Consider the following 13,987-nt stretch of genomic DNA (forward strand, 5'->3'; position numbering starts at 1 on the left):
CACAAGTCCTCCTTTTCTTCATATGTGTATAGTGTGTGAAAAATGTAGAATCCTTAATTATTATTAAAGATACTGTGCCAAATCCTGTTCTTTCTTTTATTGGTGCAACTCCACTGAAGTCAAATGCATTGCATGGGTGTAGGGAGAGTGCAGAATTTGACCCAGTGACTGAAAGTAAAATATTGGGTTAAAAAACACTCTGTCCCCTCTTCTGCCCTTTTCAGGGTGGCACTGACTTGGAAAAGCACCGGGATCTGCTCATTGCAGAGAACGAGCACCTAAAGCAAGACATGAAGTCATGTGAGGCGGAGCTGCAGAAGCTGAAGAAGCAGCATGTGAAATGCATTGACTGCGAACACATCCAGGTAGCGAAGTCCCGAGGGTGGGGAGTGCAGACAGAGCTGTTCATTATGTATCATGTGCTTGCTGCCTGCTGATCACATGAAACTTGGCTTCCTCTCCCCCCTCTCCCAACCTGGTTTGCAGGAGAATGCGAGGCTGCAAGAAAGGTTGGCCCAGCTGCAGCTGGAGGTGGAGGAGGTGAAAGGGAGGCTGTCGGAGCTGGACTTGGAAGTGCAGCAGAAGACCAATCGCCTGGCAGAGGTAGAGCTGCGCTTGAAGGACTCCCTTGCAGAGAAGGCTGAGGAGGAGGAGCGACTCAGCAGGAGGCTGCGGGACAGTCAGGAGACTATAGCTAGCTTGAAAGCCCAACCCCAGCAGATAAAGGTGAGATGGAACAAATCATTTATGCAGGGCGATTCCTATTGATCGTTCTGCCCATTTGCTGTTATAAATCCACGCAGAATGCATGCCTTTACATTTTCCTTAGAGAGAAAGGGCCAAACTCTGCCCGGCTTTCTCCCCTATTAACCCCTTGATATCAAAAGGGGTATAAAATGGGCTGGCCCTTGACTCAGAGAATCTAGGAGGAGCTTGCAGGCAGAATACTGTTTGTTGTTTGTCTGTAGCTTATACAGAATCCTGGCAGCGTACAAAGTGCTTAGGGTAGGTGAAATCTGTCATATAAATAAGAGTCCCAGCTTTGTGCGCTAAAGATGCCACTACCTGTTTAAAGTTATGGTAAATCTGTAATGGTGGTTATGCAGACCTGCACTGAGCTCCAAAGGACTTGCCGGTTTCATCTGGTCCTTGTGGATAAACTTCCTTGAAAATTCAGTGGGGAATGCCTTTGATTCGGCCAAGCCCGTGTCTGTCCCAGGCCTGATAGTGGGGAGTTTCTCAAGTGCTTGTGTTGGGAATTTTTTTGTAGTATATCATCAAAACGGTGGAAGTGGAGTCATCCAAGACAAAGCAGGCTCTATGTGAGACCCAGTCACGGAATCAGTACTTGCAGGAGCAAGTGGGGATGCAGAGACAGGTGCTAAAGGAGATGGAACAGCAACTACAGAAGTCTGAGAAGACTGCAGCCCAGCTCAGAGCCCAGGTAATCAGTACTGCATAGAGAAGGGGAAAATATACAATGCGTGGGTGGAAAAGGAGAGAAAAACAGCTACAAAGGAACATAGCAAACTGCCTCCAACCTCAGAGCTCAGGTCCCTGGGTCACACAGGGAACGTATATGGGAACAACTTGAAGACGTTCCATTGGTCACATTACTCCTTGTTCAATGGCCCTTTTTGATTGACTGTTTCTGACTTACTCACCTAGCCCCATGGTACAAGTAAAAGAATTTTAACAAACTCTGATAAGAGTTGGCATGAAATATTGGGTGGATGGGTGAGTGAGTCAGTCCTGCTGGGCTTGGCCTTTGTGATGCTGTTTTTTGTCACAGAGTAATAACTCCAGTTTGGGTCCCTTCCTAGATTATGATGTATGAGTCTGAACTGGAGCAGACACATGGACAGATGCTGGAGGAGATGCAGAACATGGAAGATGACAAGAACCGGGCCATTGAAGAGGCATTTGCACGAGCTCAAGTAGAAATGAAAGCTGTGCATGAGAACCTGGCAGGTGAGGAACAGGGGAAGCAAGTCCCAAAACAACCTGACGAGGGTGGGTGGTACAGGTACTGGGGAATGTAGCTTTCCAGGTGATGCTACACATTCTCATTTGCACCAGGACTTCCTTTGGAGTTACGAGAGGAAAGCCACACTTGGATTTAGAAATGCCCAGCAGTGTTAGTGAATCCTCCCCACATCTCTGCCATCTGCTCTGTTGGTGGTTTGAGTTCAGACCTACACTTCCAAGTGAAGGCTCCAAACAGGAGAAGGGCTTTATCACCTTCAAGGTGGGATCTTAATGTGAGGATTATCAATTGTCTTATGTTTGTTTGCAGGGGTCCGGAAAAACCTTCTCACACTACAGCCAGCACTCCGAACCCTTACCAATGATTACAACAGCCTGAAACGGCAGGTCCGAGACTTCCCCCTGCTACTGCAGGAAGCTCTGCGGAATGCCAAGGCAGAGGTGAGCATGGCAGGAGAATCCTTGCTCTGCAGTAGAGCAGGACCTAACGCTGTCGCTTTGATTCTGCCACAATTAGATTTGCACAGTGAGCATGAAGGAGACAGATGCTCTTTGATTCTCTGCCACGGGAACATCCCCCATGTTTCCCTTGTTAGATTCCTTTTCTAGTTCCTGCACTGTGAAAGAGAAGTGTGTGTGCGTGTGTGTGTGAAAGAGAGGGGTGTGTGTGTGTGTGTGTATGTGTGGGTAGCATGCTGTGGTGGGGGTTCGCCATACTTCGATTTTTTCCCCTCTCATAATTCGTGTCTCCTCCTCTTCAGATTGGACAAGCCATTGAGGAGGTGAACAGCACAAATCGGGAGCTACTCAGGAAATACCGCCGGGAGCTGCAACTCCGGAAAAAATGTCACAACGAACTGGTGCGGCTGAAAGGTGTGTGTGTGTGAGATATTATTTAGACAGTGATGTAGGGCAGATCTTTTTGGTGGGTGACATTAATGCAGCTGTAGGGCAGAGACTTCCCACTTCAAGCTTTGTGATTGGACTGAAGTTAGACATTTGTTCAGGCGTGAGGCTGGGATCGTTGGTTCTGGGGGCCCTACCCATAAGGGCAATTACAAAAGCTTCAGCATTTCTTTCGCACAGTAACCTATTGTGGTCTGTCTCCAGATCACCGTGGTTTCACTGTGTTCTACTAGGGACATGATTCGTGGCCTGCTGCAGACAACAGTGTCTTGTGACTCCACCCACGCACGCGTCACATATTCTGTGCGGGGCTCTAGCAAAACGTCTGTCCTGTGGGAAGTTCGCATGATCTGCCTTGTGGTCTTGGAGCATGTTACTCTAAATCTCCACCTTTGGGATCTGGAGTTGCAGAAGAGAATGCGAGCAGTGAAGTGGATTGTGTTAAGCATCTTCGCTGTCTGATGCCCTTTGATAAGAGATAATTGGTGGGAAGGTTGATCGAGAGCTTGTCTCTGTGTTTTAGTCTGTATTTTTGTCTTGTAAAGGAAATATCCGTGTGTTTGGCCGAGTCCGGCCAATAACTAAAGAGGATGGGGAAGGGCCTGAAGCAGCCAACTCGGTGACCTTTGACCCTGACGACGATGCTATCTTGCACCTGATGCACAAGGGGAAGCAGGTGTCATTTGAACTGGACAAGGTCTTCTCCCCACAGGCAACACAGCAAGATGTAAGTATATTCACATGTGTCTGTACCGATACATTAGCATGGACTTCCACCTCAAGAGAAAGGTGTGTGTCAACATGAGTATACACATAATTATTTCATAAGGTCTCAGATCACTCACAGGTCCCTGATTTTGTAGGGGAAGGATGGAGAAGAGAAGGTAAAGCAACTCTTTCCTCCAAAGGAGCAATAAGCAGGCAGAGTAGAACTCGAGTAGACTTGAGAGCTGTATCTCTGCTCACCCAATGATATGCAATAAATTAATGCAGAAACGAGAGATTCCAGCACAGTCACTCAATCCCAAGTGTAATCTGTATGAGAGGCGCAGCAGGGGGAGTGGTTATGCCGGGGTGTCAGATATTGCTCATTTTTATTTCTTTCCCATTGGCAGGTATTCCAGGAAGTTCAGGCCCTGATCACATCCTGTATTGATGGCTACAATGTCTGTATATTTGCCTATGGACAGACAGGTGCAGGCAAGACATATACAATGGAGGTAAATTTCCCCTTCTCGCCTTTTCTCTCTCTATCTCCCTCCATCTTCCCTTTCAGTGTGTCTTCTTGCTTTGCTTCCTGTATTCTACGGCTCAGTGTCGCCATTTCTTGAGGAAGGGTGAGGGTAGCTTGATCCCTAGATCACTGTATGTAACGGATATGGTCATGGGTAAATGTGTGTAAATTCCCCCTTTGTCACGGTGACCAAGAATGATGGTCCCTGATTAACCATGCACAGCAGCCCTGACTGTGCATCTTCCAAGTTGGTAACAAACCTCACAATGCCCACAGCAGAACAGTCTGAAGAAGAAGGTTGGAACCTGGTTGTTTTGCAACCTTCTGGCTGTTCCCCTTCTCTTCCATGAGCGTGGGAGGTGGATCTTGGTGATTCCACAGTGAATCATGGATGCCTGTTCCAAGCTTTGTCGTGGTGTAATATCCTACCGGTGTCCTCACAACTGCACACCGTATGGGCTCAGTGGTGAGTCTTGTGTCAGTCACTCTGTCACACCTTTCTCTCCATTGATGTCACATGTGAGATTTTTTTCGTGATCATCAGGGAACTCCTGAAAACCCAGGAATCAACCAGCGAGCTCTCCAGCTGCTCTTCTCCGAGGTGCAGAGGAAAGCGTCTGACTGGGGCTACACTATCACTGTCAGTGTGGCGGAGATTTACAACGAGGCGCTCAGGTAACAGGAAGGGAGCCTGGGAGGGGTGGGAGTCTGTAGGAAAGCTTGAGTGTGGGATGTCCGTGTCCCTTAATGGGTGACATGGAGTGTGTGCCCTGAGTCACCCTGCAAAGGCAAGGGCAATCTGTCCTGGTGCTCCTCCAGGGCAAGGTGGCTCCGCACTGCACGTGGGCAGGGCTGGGCATAAATGACACACCTGAACTCTGAACCAGGCTGTCTATTGTGGGTGTAAGAAGAACAGGAGGACTTGTGGCACCTTAGAGACTAACCAATGTATTTGAGCATAAGCTTCCGTGAGCTACAGCTCACTTCATCGGATGCATTCAGTGGAAAATACAGTGGGGAGATTAATATACATAGAGAACTTGAAACAATGGGTGTTGCCATACACACTGTAACCAGAGTGATCAGGTAAGGTGAGCTATTACCAGCAGGAGAGCGGGGGGGGACCTTTTGTAGTGATAATCAAGGTGGGCCATTTCCAGCAGTTGACAAGACTGTCTGAGGAACAGTGGGGGGTGGGTGGGTGGGGAATAAACATGGGGAAATAGTTTTACTTTGTGTAGTGACCCATCCACTCCCAGTCTCTATTCAAGCCTAAGTTAATGGTGTCCAGTTTGCAAATTAATTCCAATTCAGCAGTCTCTCATTGGAGTCTGTTTTTGAAGTTTTTTTTGTTTATTTCCCCCACACACACACACGCTGTTCCTCACATGTTCTTGTCAACTGCTGGAATGGCCCACCTTGATTATCGCTACAAAAGGTTTTTTCTCTCCTGCTGGTAATAGCTCACCTTACCTGATCACTCTGGTTACAGTGTGTATGGTAACACCCATTGTTTCATGTTCTCTGTGTATATAAAATCTCCCCACTGTATTTTCCACTGCATGCATCTGATGAAGTGAGCTGTAGCTCACGAAAGCTCATGCTCAACTAAATGTGTTAGTCTCTAAGGTGCCACAAGTCCTCCTGTTCTTTTTGCGGATACAGACTAACACGGCTGCTACTCTGAAACCTATTTTCATTGTGTTTACCAGGGAGTTTACTTGTAGTGCTTAGGCTGGGAAATTCTTAATGGCTGAAAAAGCAGGTTCGCTTCATATATCTCTCCTCCTCCAACTTGTCTAGTGTACGGTCTCTTCTCTCCCATGTACAGGTAATTGAGAAGCATATGGTGTCTCCAAAATCTTAAACTACCACACTGATCCTGGGCTGTACATTCTGTTTTTGATGTGTGCTCCAGTCCCCTAGCTTTAGCGGGCTCGGGGATTTTTCTCAGCACACAGGGCTTTCAGAACTCCTGCCTGGAATTCTTTCCAAGCCTTGGGTTCCTAGAATGCCTTCTGTTTCTATGGCCTCTCGCTCATGCCAACACCTGTTAAAACATCAGCCAGCAATCAGACTGTATTTTTCCCCTTCATGCTTTCGCTCTCTGCCTCCTTATTTTCCGCTAATGGATGTGGAAACCCCAACAAGCTTTAATTGGAAGCTCTTTTACATTAACATTCTCTGCCTGTGTTTTGTGCCTTTGGCACTTTGGTTGTTACGTTTGGAAATTGTGAGCTACGGTCTCAAAGAATGAGAAGCATTTTCCTCCAGTGAATTCTTCTTCTTGTCTCCTTCAGGAGTAGGGTTGGGGGTGGGAATGGAGCATAGAAGTGTGGCAGCAAAGACACTGGAAAAATGACTTAATTATACAGCAGCTGGGTAGGTTGAACCTGAGACGGAGACTGTCAGTTGTTGAGATAATAAAAGCTGCAAACCAGGCATGAGTCAGATCAGGTGGAAACAGGGGACTGGAACTTCTGAATGTGGATCTGTTTGGGGCGCTATACGGATGGGTTGTGTTACATTCCTGACAGACAAATAACACTCACACAGAAAATAGAAGAGCTGAGACTATAAATAGATGAGGAAGCATCCAGTGGGAAATGATTCCTCTGAAAATCGTATAGCTGGTGTCGCTAGTATTTAGTCTGTCCTTGTTCACCCAAAGCCAATGAAAAGGTTTTGTGGGCAAGAGTTGGGGTAAGCATGCTTGAGGAGAGATCTTGGCTTCCAACGGCTGGAAAAAGCTTGTCCTGTCTAGGTCATAAACCAGACCACTGGCAGAGCAGAGCAGAGCATGGGAGCCTGGCCTGCCACGGGCTGTAGTTTCCTAGGTGGGGACATTAGTTCAGGGGTGGTCAGGCTGAAAGGCCTCATACCTTTCACCTTTGTAAGTGGCTAGTGTAGGGGACAGAAAATGACACGAGTCTGAGGGGAGGGTCACCTTACCCGTCTTTACAGGGACTTGCTTGGGAAGGAGCCTCAGGAGAAGCTGGACATCAAACTGTGCCCAGATGGCAGCGGGCAGCTGTATGTACCAGGACTGACTGAGTTCCAGGTGCGAAGTGTGGAGGATATTAACAAGGTAAAAACATCCTGAGAGATGGAGAAACCAGGAGGGGAAGGGCAGCGATGGTACCTAGTAGATGGGGTGAACCAGCTGGGGGATCACCTACTGGGATGGGGTTAACTGCCCTGTGCATTAGAGAGACTTACTCAAGTTCTTCTCTTATGAACAGACCAGCTGCTGGAGCAGTGGTCGCAGCACAGGGACAAGAGGATGCAAATGCCTCATCTCTCCACACATAAGATCAGGGCCGTCCCTAGGGGGTGTGGGGCCTGGGACAACCCCCCCACTCGCTCTGGCCCAGGCCCTGCCCCCACTCCACCCCTTCCCCCAGTCCCAGGCCCCACCTCTTCCCGCTCCTGCCCCACCCCCTTCCCGCCCCCACTCCACCCCTTCCCCCAATCCCGCGCCCTGCCTCTTCCCTCTCCTGCCCCTCCCCACCTCTTCCCACGGAGTAGGGTGGGCTGGAGCTGGGTTGCTTGCTGCTGCCGGCACCAGGCCCCCCGCTAACTCCCCAGGCTGCCCTGGACCCTGCGTCCTGAAGCACGGGGCCCCCCGAAGCGTGGGACCTGGGGCGGTTGCCCCGGTCTGTCCTATGGATGGGACGGCTCTGCATAAGATGAAGGCAGTGGGCACAGATCCAAACCCTCCTAGACTCACATGTGTGATAGACTGACACGTGTGATATTTGCCTCTTGTAGGAGTCAGACTGAAAACGAGGCACCCAACAGAATCGACCCAGAAAGCAGCTTGTAATGTGAGCTGTGTTTCTTCACATGCCTAAGATGTGCTGTAATTTCAATTTCACGAGTCAGCACTTCACAAAAACAGGGAGCAGGTGACAGATTTGTAAAGAATGAAGATACATTTAGTTGGGGTTGGTCCTGCTTTGAGCAGGGGGTTGGACTAGATGACCTCCTGAGGTCTCTTCCAACCCTCATCTTCTATGATTCTATGAAATGGAGGTCTAAAGTAATTACCCCTCCGAACTGGGTGTGTTTGTGAGGAGCAGGGAAGGGAGACTGGAATAGGGCCCTGAATATAATGTGACAAATGCCACATGATGAGACCAGTTCGGAGGTCAATAACCCTTTGTGTGAGCCACCAATAATTTAAAAATAAGATTTTGGGGCCTAGATGGCTCTCAGGGCGTTAGTGGGATACCAAACATTTCTCCCACAGGTCGAAGGGCTGGACAGTGCCTTGTGTGAAATGAACTGTCAGGCCTCAGTCCACTTCTGTGTCCATATCCCAACTATATCACCCCGCGACCCCCCCCCCAGACACCCACCCACCCACTGGGTTTGCACCCTTGCTGGCAGACTCTGAAAAGAGTGGGCCTTGTCCTCGAGAAGTACTCCCACCAGAAAAGGAGAGAGATGCACTGGCCAGAGATGTGTGATGGGAAACTAGCACTGACTGCTCATACCATACCTATTCTATGGGCAAATTTAGTGCTACTGTCAATCCAATATCTTTCGTGAGCAATTAAGGTCAGTCGTTGATGATTTCATTGCGGAAGGAATAGGGTTAATATTTGCCTGGGGTTATGAGCATCTGCAAGCAAGAAAGGGCTGCCGTTCATCCACATTCTGCTCAGAAAATGGGGTAGCCAGTGGTGCTGAGCGTCAGCAAGGAAGATCTGCCAAAGACCTGCCCACCATGTCGTCATTTAAGAAAGTGGTAAATGTAGACGGGATAGCTGAAGCTGCTGGCCAGAGAACACAATGAAATCTAAAGGCTCACGGCTTTCTGCCTCTCTCCCAGGTATTTGAATTTGGGCACTCAAACAGAGTGACTGAGTACACCAGCCTCAATGAGCACAGCTCACGGTCTCACGCCCTCCTCATCGTCACAGTAAGAGGACTCGACTACAGCACAGGACTTAGAACCACAGGTTAGTGTCTCCTAGGAGGTGGAGGGTGAGACTGGTGATCACACCCGTGCTTGGATGACACAGGCCTAGAGATTTGGGTTCAACTGCTGAAGTGGGTAACAAGTGAAAAAAGAACTGGGTGCCACTGGCCTACTCCCTAGGGGATGCTTGTCTCTGACACAGAAGTCCACACAATTACTGGGAGTCAGTGTTTGGGAGCAGAATGCTCAGGGTGTTGCTGGTCAGGACTGAGTTGTGTAGCCGGATTGAAAAAGCGGCTGGCTACTCGAGAACATCTGTAGTTATACATGCTAAGATAAGGTGCTCAGATTTCATGCTTCGGGACATCAGCTGATTGCTACAAGATCAAGAAGGAATTTTTACCCCCATGCATTGCACAATTGTGCAGTGATTCTGTATCAAGCGTAGGCAACCCTCAAAGGCCGGCTCAGCTTGTACAGTCCCATCTATTGGCCCTCTTTCATCAACTCTAAATGTAATGAAAATCCAAGCTGCAGGTTGATCTGTGGGACTCTTTACTCATAATTCTCCATACCAATATAAAGTTTAGTGTGTCTAGTTCCTAACTGGAGAGGATGGGGATGTTCATTAATTGCTAGGCAGGCCCCACTGTGGCTAGCACTTCCACATGGGCCAAGCAGGTAACTGCATAGGATTATTAAGTTTGTGTGTGTATTTGTGTTTTGGCTGGTCATAGGGAAGCTGAACCTGGTGGACTTGGCTGGATCTGAACGGGTAGGCAGGTCTGGTGCAGAGGGAAGCAGGCTCCGGGAGGCCCAGTACATCAACAAGTCGCTGTCAGCACTAGGAGATGTGATTTATGCTCTGCGCGCCCGCCAGGGCCACGTGCCATTCCGCAACTCCAAACTGACCTACCTACTCCAAGACTCCCTCAGCGGAGATAGCAAAACCCTCATGATGGTGCAGGTAGGTTCTGGGGCCGACTGGGCAGATGAGGTAAGGAGAGATGGTTGACTGAATCAGGAAACTTTAAACTGTCAAAAAACCAAGAGAAGTCCAGAACCTCATGGTCCAGAACCTCAGTGGGTTCTTAACAGGTCTGAGGAATGGACATAAGAAAGCTTGTGGTCTCAAGTTTGGATCGGTAGATACAATAAGGCTTCACTTAAGGTGTGGCTCTCCTCTGAAAGTGGCACTGTGGGGTTCTACATGGAGTGTCTCTAATTTTAATCAATGGTGCTGTTTATAAGTGAAAAGATGGGCTTTTTCGTAACAGCCAGCAACTTGAGAGTCAAGTTGGATTTCTTCCATCTCATCACCAGTAATAAAGGCCCTGCAGGCCAAATTATGGCTTGGTGACACCTGAGCAACCCCCTTGGCTTCAGATTTTGCCTTCAGTGAGACCTGTGCAGTCCTGTTGCTGTCTGTGAGTTTGCACAGGTGTCACTGCCTGGAATCTACTTGGCAGGTTTGTCCCTAATGCATAAGAAGGAATAGAATTTGGCTTCCTCTCTCATAGCTGTGTTGGCTTCTGCATAGGCGTAAAGAACAGTAAAAACTTGTTTTAGTTACTAAAGTGAGCAAGGCTGACCCTGAATGCCCCATGGGGAATAGATGAATAAGGAGGTGCCATTTTTACAGTCATTTTTTAGAGTAGAAACCACACTTCTAAGAATAAGTTTGCAGTGCAACAACTGATACTATACTATACAATTTTAATGTGATCCTCTAACTGGCTTATACGTTCGCTGGGCATTTATTTAAGCCGCTTCATTCTGTTTGTTCGGCTTGATTGGGGCAATACACAACATGTATTTATATAGCTGCCTTTGACCAGACTCAGGAATCAGTCACTGCCCTTCTGCTTTTTGGGAACACCCTCAATGTTACCACTGTGAGGAGTGGCACCCTCCTCTGGAAAATCTTCCTACACACCCACTAGGATTAGCTCTTCCACTGGTGTAAACTGGCATAGATTCACTGCAGTCTTCCGACTCTGTGGGGGGGTGCGTCCGTGTGCCCTTCTTTGTCGACGTTTGCTGCAGACACCTGGGCTTCCCTACATGCCTTTACTTCCCACTTCAAACCATGCTCCTGTCACAACATGAAAGTGCTGCAGGCCATAACGTATTACAGTCTCCCTCTCCAACATCAGCCTCTCTTCTTGAGTTCTCCCAGTGCCGCTGTGGAATATCTGCACTTGGTCGGGTCTGTGCTGGTGATGAAGCATGAGGAATACAATACGTGTTGTGTAAATGTATGGCATTCCTCTCCCCTTTCCCTGCACTGCAGAGTAGCTTGCCATTTGGGACATGTCACGGACTGAAAGGGAAAGGTTCCAGTGCAGTGGAAGGGGATACTCAGGTCTAGCTGAAAGCCTCCTCTTACAACAGCGAATGGACACTTTGAGCTGGAGATGTTATTTCTAGCTTGGGGAGATGTACCCGCACTAGCTTTGTTTGAGCCAGTGCGCTAAAAATAGAGCATAGCCGCGACAGTGCAACCAGTGAGAGGGCTGGCCACCCTAACTACAATCCGACTGAGGTCCGTAGGGATGGACTTAGGTAGTCAGCCCAGCCTGCTACCTGCACGGCTGCAGCTACCCTTCTATTTTTAGCGTGGTAGTGGGATCAAAGCTAGTGCACACACATCTATTCGAGCTGGAAATGACACCTCCCGCTCAAAGTAGAGACATGCCCTCAGTCACAGAGGAGGAGCACAGTTGTCCATCACGGCACTCCACCAGCATCAGAGCCAAGAAGTCGGGGCATCCAATGAGATTCAGTCAGCCCTGCCTACTTGTCTGTTTACACTATGCTTGGGGGCACTGGTGTGAGGAAAAGACTTGATCTTGAAATAGAACCCGCAAAACTCATCCTTTTCTATTGTCTCTCTCTAATAGCTCTACTCAAAGAGAGCTCTGTTGTGCATGAGAGGGAGGAAAGCCGGTAAATCCATTCACAGATTCTAGTACTGGGTGGGTCACAGAGATCTACTTGTATATGGAAGTCTGAGAAATCTCATACTGAACTATGGCTCTAAATGTTCTCTAACAGCCAGGCCAGGCCAGGGAACATGTGGCTTTTTGGGGTGGGTTTCCCCCTCTCCTCTGTATTATTCTGTGGTTGGCATTATCAGATTCTTAATAGTCTCTCTCTGCTCACCTCTATTTGTTCATGGTGGCCTGGGGTGTTTTTTTTAAACCTCCCTGCAGCTTGTGTGCCCCCTCCCCACCAGGAATTTCACCAATAAATCACTAGAATGCCTGTGTCTCCACTGTTCCCTTATGGAAGAGCCACTGAGCGGTTACCAGCTGCTGTAGCTTATTTCAGCTCTCCTACAAACAAAAGTGTGTTAGTTACATGTACAGTGCTATAATGGGAAATGATTTTTATTAATCGTAGGCTCTTAGCAGCTCTGAAATACTCTTGCTGTGATGGAGAGCTGGAACTTAGATTCTATCCAGCCTCACTGTAACTGCTGTCTGATAGTGAACACGGCTCTTCCAGTCCTGCCCCCCTCCTGTTACCAGGGATCGACGGCTGCCCGCTGTGAGCAGTACGGGAATGTTGGGAGGGAGGCCGGGAGAGTTCAAGGCAGTGAATGCTGTGTATTTCTGTCTGGCTCCAGGTCTCTCCAGTGGAGAAGAACACAAGTGAGACTCTCTGTTCCCTAAAGTTTGCTGAGAGGGTTCGCTCCGTGGAACTGGGCCCTGTATCCCGGAGAGCAGAACTAGGGTCCTGGTCTAGTCAGGAGCACTTAGAGGTAACTAACCAACCCCGTTGCACTCTTCCATTGCCTTGCGTTAGATTGTTCTGTTGGGGCGCTGTTCACGTTCTGTTTCTCGGTGACATACACAACCTCCTCCACCCTGGGACAGTCTTTCTCCCTCTCTCACCAGCCCCAGGGCCTGAAGTTTGGAACTCCCCCTGAGGGCCCTTCCAGAATCTACCAGCCTGCTCAGAATACAACGGCCCCTTTTCTGACTGCCTCGAGCAGTAGTGGTCCCATCCGGCGCGGCCTGCATTCTTCATGTGGCAGATTTACTAGGCTGGCCCAGTGTGGTGATTTGTCTTTAAAAATCCTTAATGGTGCAGACAGTGTAGCTTGTCTTTGCCGTCTGATCCCGGGCTCTCGCTCTCTCTAGAATGATTCAGCAGGGGCAGCACAGCCCTCCATTCGAACACATTCTTCTCCTAGCTCCGGGACCCCTTTAAGACGAGCAGGCTCATTCCGGAGGAAGCTCCAGACCTCAGGTAGGTGCAGTGGAGAGGTCTCCTTCAGCCTCTCGGTGCTTCCCTATTTTCAGTAATGCTTCTTGACACATGTGGACTGTGAATAACAAACTCCAGACTCTTCACCCTCTGTCCAAACTGTATGAATCCCCACCCCCTCTGCCCCACCCAGCTATGGTTTCTGAGTCCCTCCCAGCAAGAAGAGAACTTCTTCTGAACGCATTGTTTGCACAAAAGGCTGACCCAGAGGGCTTGTCTTACCATAAATGTGTGGGCATTGGCTCTGCAGCATCAGACAGAGCCCTTAGATCTCACTGAGGCAAGCTGCTTTATCCAGTGGCACATAGGCTGTAGAGAAAATTCACAAGCCCCTAATAGGGAGAAGTTAGGAGGCTCATATGAGTGGATAATGGTGTGACAGACTGATTATATCCTGGACAAACCTTAGGGAATTAAGACAGACTAATGTAATTGCTCTGGTTATCCACTCTTTGAAGCCACCCTCCTTGGATTTCAGATTGGATTCTCCAGAGACCCACAGACAAAGAAGGGATTTTTGGATAAATAGCATGGTTTTAAACTGGCTCAGGGCCTTCTTCCAGCAAATGGGCAGGACCCCTGGTCCACAGAGGGCCCCAGCCCTGAGGGACGGGTTGGAAGGGCTGGGTCTACTGTGGCCCTATAAGACCGTGTGCTTG

General features: G+C 48.8%; 1 protein-coding gene across 5 annotated transcripts in view; it reads left to right on the forward strand.

Moving 5' to 3' along the window:
* KIFC3 (kinesin family member C3) overlaps positions 1-13,987 on the forward strand; it is a 47,576-nt gene that overhangs the window by 31,628 nt on the left and 1,961 nt on the right. For all 5 annotated transcript variants that reach the window (XM_074968487.1, XM_074968484.1, XM_074968485.1 and 2 more), the window contains 14 exons: positions 225-365; positions 487-726; positions 1,271-1,444; positions 1,824-1,971; positions 2,297-2,427; positions 2,748-2,859; positions 3,438-3,619; positions 4,008-4,112; positions 4,671-4,801; positions 7,091-7,214; positions 8,964-9,093; positions 9,791-10,020; positions 12,685-12,819; positions 13,202-13,310. In XM_074968487.1, coding sequence (XP_074824588.1) covers positions 225-365; positions 487-726; positions 1,271-1,444; positions 1,824-1,971; positions 2,297-2,427; positions 2,748-2,859; positions 3,438-3,619; positions 4,008-4,112; positions 4,671-4,801; positions 7,091-7,214; positions 8,964-9,093; positions 9,791-10,020; positions 12,685-12,819; positions 13,202-13,310 — 2,092 coding nt within the window. The remainder of the gene's footprint in view (positions 1-224; positions 366-486; positions 727-1,270; positions 1,445-1,823; positions 1,972-2,296; positions 2,428-2,747; positions 2,860-3,437; positions 3,620-4,007; positions 4,113-4,670; positions 4,802-7,090; positions 7,215-8,963; positions 9,094-9,790; positions 10,021-12,684; positions 12,820-13,201; positions 13,311-13,987) is intronic.

The sequence above is a fragment of the Natator depressus genome, chromosome 12 (assembly GCF_965152275.1).
Source record: "Natator depressus isolate rNatDep1 chromosome 12, rNatDep2.hap1, whole genome shotgun sequence".
Lineage (NCBI taxonomy): Eukaryota > Metazoa > Chordata > Testudines > Cheloniidae > Natator > Natator depressus.